The sequence below is a fragment of the Branchiostoma belcheri genome, unplaced genomic scaffold, assembly GCF_001625305.1.
Source record: "Branchiostoma belcheri isolate BF01 breed outbred unplaced genomic scaffold, Haploidv18h27 scaffold1297, whole genome shotgun sequence".
Classification (NCBI taxonomy): Eukaryota; Metazoa; Chordata; class Leptocardii; order Amphioxiformes; family Branchiostomatidae; genus Branchiostoma; species Branchiostoma belcheri.
Window position 1 is genome coordinate 1 of NW_017802710.1, and position 4,031 is coordinate 4,031.

A 4,031-nucleotide genomic window follows, 5' to 3' on the forward strand; every position below is an offset into this window, starting at 1 on the left:
ACACAGTTCTAACTTCTCCCAGGTTCATGTCATCGACATACTTCCAGTGTGGATTATTAGTATTAGGTTTTGCGTCATTGATCATGGCGAGGAACACCAGTGGGCCCAGTAGAGTACCTTGGGCCACTCCACACGTTAGTGTTTCCCAGCTCGATATAGAGTCCTGATACCTAACACGCTGCCTTCTGTTTGACACAAAACTACAGAGCCAGGGGATCAGTGAGGGTCTTGTGCCCATGGATATAAGTTTGTTAATGGCAGTGGTGTGACAGACTCTATCGAATGCTTTCGAAAAGTCAGTTAGTATTAATGTGCCAACAGTGCTTTTCCTCTCAGCTCCCTCATAGAAGAAATTTAGGAGGTCTATAAGACAATGAGTCGTTGAGCAACGCTTCATGTTACCAAACTGCTTTATGTCTACGTTTGGGAAGATGTCCGAAAAAATCCATGTGCTGATAAAACCCTCACAGATCTTGGCAAACTGAGCGGTCAGTGAGATTGGCCGAATCTTGTTCAAGTCCGCTGGGTATTCCTTAGGCACTGGGATTACTGTGGCATCACGCCACACTTCAGGGACCCTGCCCTCTCTCAATGAAGTGTTTAGTATATCAGTTAGGGGGGTGGAGAGTTCGTATGCGAACTCTTTGATTAATTTGGGTGGGATAAGGTCAGGGCCAGGGGCCTTAGATACTTTAACACGTTGTAGTCGTTGATACATGTCCCATGGGTTGATTTGGGGTGGGGGTAGGGCTGGTAAGTATGCAGGGAGTCTAGAGTAGTCAAGTGGGGGAAGGGCTTGACAAATGGCTGCTAAGTGACTGTTTATTGCTTGAGCTGCTCCTGATGTATTAGTCGGTTCGAATCCAGGTACATGGATTGTTGAACTCGGTCTGGACCAATTTGCCAAATGTCTGATCGTTTTGTGCCACTGTGCTGGTTTGGTTTTCTTAAGATGTTCTATGTGGTCAGCATAGTAGTTTTTCTTAGAGGTAGAAATAAGACGGGCAATCTTATTACGAAGGAACTTGTACAGGTGCCTATGGCCATATCTGTGTGCTTCCTGTCTCTTCAGTATTAGGGATTTGACTACTGTAGAGATCCACGGTTTGTCATTATTATGTACTTTAGTGCGTTTTTGTGGGAAGTGCTTGTCCAAGGCAGTATTCAAAGTGTTGTAAAAGGCTGCTGTCTTAGATTCAGCTGATAGTGGCCAGACTGCTACTAGTATAACAGTCCTAATCCTATAGACAATATATTTGTTTTGACCAATAATAAACAGCATTTCACATGGAAATAACAACTCAGTCTAAGCATAAACACTTGTACAGATCAACTCTTTGGCTTCTTTCAATGACACATACTGAAACACTACCAGAAACAAGTCTGAAAGTCAACTTCTATCAACAATGCTTTGGGCATTTGTATCCTTCCACAACAGAAAAATGGCACTTAAATGTAGAAATTCATCTTCATACATTCTTTCTAATTCTTAAGTGTACTTCTGCCTGTTCACAGATATTCCAACAGCAGTTTTTGTTCAACCTGTAATGATGAACTAGTGGCAAACATTTGTTCCTGTCCTACATACTAGTAGATTAACATGTTCTTTATCTGGTAGACTTCCTATAGAACAAAATATAAGCATTTCTTTTCACAATGGCAGACCGTAGCTCATTCTGCATGCTGTTCACAGGCCTAACGACTTCATCATCAAACTTGTACCACAGTCCATCTCCCAACAGTGCATATGCCACATAGTGCCCACAGTCACGAGTGGTGCCAAGATGCATGCAGACTGCATATAAACTGTACACACAGTCATCAGGTGGGCCCCTGGTCTGGGTCTGGCAACAAGCTATCTACATGTAGGCTGTTGAGATTGAGATTGTGGAGGGGAATATTCACAGGCACTTGTGTCTTAGTGGCATAGTTGAACCTTTGCAGCTGGATGATCAGGCACTCTGGAAGGTAGCGCAGGAGACACCTACGCTGAGCTGTCGTCTGTAGGTCTTGTTCTGAGTCCCCTGCACCTCCACAGGTACAACGGAAGCCACTCTCCTTCTGCAAGTTTTCAACATTAGCAAGGTTCCCTATGCAAGTCTCCAAGTCGATGGCCATTGAGTTCAGTTCTGGAATGTGAACAGGCAGCACACTGAACACCTCCATACTTAGGGACAGCTTGCCACACAGCAGACAGTGTCTGGCTTCTACCAGCTGACCAGTGAATGATGTGTCCACAACAGTGTTGTTCTGATGGCAATGTTTGTACCAAGCAACTTCAGACAATGTTTTCAGTGGCTCTGCGTATGTTTGCGGTTTCAGAGAATTTGCACGGTTGATGAGGGTCACACACTCATCTTCCAGATCATACAACTTTCTGGCAGTTAACTTCCCATACTTCAGGTTTAAGGAGTCATCAGCACAGGGGCTGCTGGTTCTGATGCCAACTCTCTCCTTTGGACTCCCTATCGGTGAGTAAGGTGGTGTTAAGGGCAGGCTAGTCTTTCCATGTCTAACCTCTGCACTCAATGCATCGAGGAGCCATGTCAGAAACTCAGCAGCATCCTGCTGTGTTGAATGTGGCTCCATTCTGGCCTTACAATCAGCTCAGGCTTCCTCCCAGCTACAACACTTCTAAAAGCCGTAGGATCAATAACCAAACCGTCCTTGTCTCTGTGCCTCTGACAGTCTGCAGCAAGCTCAACAAAAGTCAGCAGTAAGCTGCTTCCTGATTGGTTGACCGTTGGTTGCTCCATTGCCATCTGGAGGCCCTCTACCAATATGGGGTTGTGTGCTAAACACTGCAAGATAGAGTTCGTGAAGCATATGTTTTGCCCTCCATTCTGGAGACCTTGGAGGTAACTGAATGTCCAAAACTGTCTTTTTCACAGGTGAGGGTCTTGCTCTTAGCCCATACTTTGATGGGGAGTAGGTAACAGGATTTCTGAAGTTTGTACCAATATTCAGACCTGTATCACTTGATGATATCCTATTATTAGTCCTGGGGGGAACTCCTAACCCTGAACTCAGCTTCCTGCCTGGACTCAAACCAACAGTATCAAGCTTTTTCGGCTTCCTGAGAAGTGTCTTGTCACTTTGTGTCTGGGAATCTGAACTTAATTGTCGTACATTTGTGCTAGGCAGAGACTTAGTAGTGTGTATCTGTCTTGCATTTGACAAGGAACTCTTGGTCCTTCTGGTTGGAGCATAAAGCGAAGACATGACAGACACATCTTCTTCATTTGTGATAGATGATGAGGTTGACCTTCTCCTTATAGATGGCACGTCTGTTGTTTGTCTCAGACTCCTGAGAACTTGCTGTACTCTGTCAGAGCCCTCCTGTAGGGACTGTTTGGCTGTATGAAGCCAGTGATGAGGGAAGAGGATGAAGACGAGTATGGAGGCTGTGAGCAGGAGGAGGGTGTATGGGACATGTGACCACAGCAGCAACAGGAGGGTGATCACCGTCAGCAAGCCTCCCTCAACTGTCCATATTCGGGTCTTCTCCTCCTCAGTGCTGCATGAATGGTACAAAAAAAAGATTAACTAAATATTTTAACAAAACTTTTACACTGAATCTAGGAGATATTATTATGGGTAGATGGTATAACACAGTAATGTTTATAATGGTAATATCTAAGTTATAAAATACATGTACACCAACCCCAGCTGTCCATAAAAACTAGCAGTTTCACCAACGAGGGATTGGCTGCATGTCAGTTTTTCTCATTTCTAATTTGCACTATTACTTCTGACAGAGGTGGGCGGGTCATAACTTGGGAAAAATCATAAACTGCTTAGAGGAATGAGCAGTATTGAAGATGATGAAATATTATTTTTCGGTATAAACGGCTTATGAGGCTTACGAAATTACAACAGAGTACCAAAATTTATTATATATATATATATATATATATGACCACATGGAGTCGTTGACACTAAGTACTGCTGTACGAACTCACCTGGCGTATTTGAGTTGGTACTTTGTAAACGTATCGACGATCACAAACACTGCTAACTCCAACGTAAAC

General features: G+C 44.0%; 1 protein-coding gene across 1 annotated transcript; it reads right to left on the minus strand.

Moving 5' to 3' along the window:
- Positions 1 to 1,458: 1,458 nt before the first annotated feature.
- On the minus strand, positions 1,459 to 4,024 carry LOC109463645 (probable ubiquitin carboxyl-terminal hydrolase 4; the record flags this gene model as incomplete). Its single annotated transcript, XM_019760499.1, is given in 5 exon segments — positions 1,459 to 1,832; positions 1,834 to 2,573; positions 2,576 to 2,852; positions 2,854 to 3,517; positions 3,963 to 4,024. Coding segments are annotated over 5 exon segments (1,968 nt in total), but the record flags the coding sequence as incomplete, so codon positions are not given.
- Positions 4,025 to 4,031: the final 7 nt, after the last annotated feature.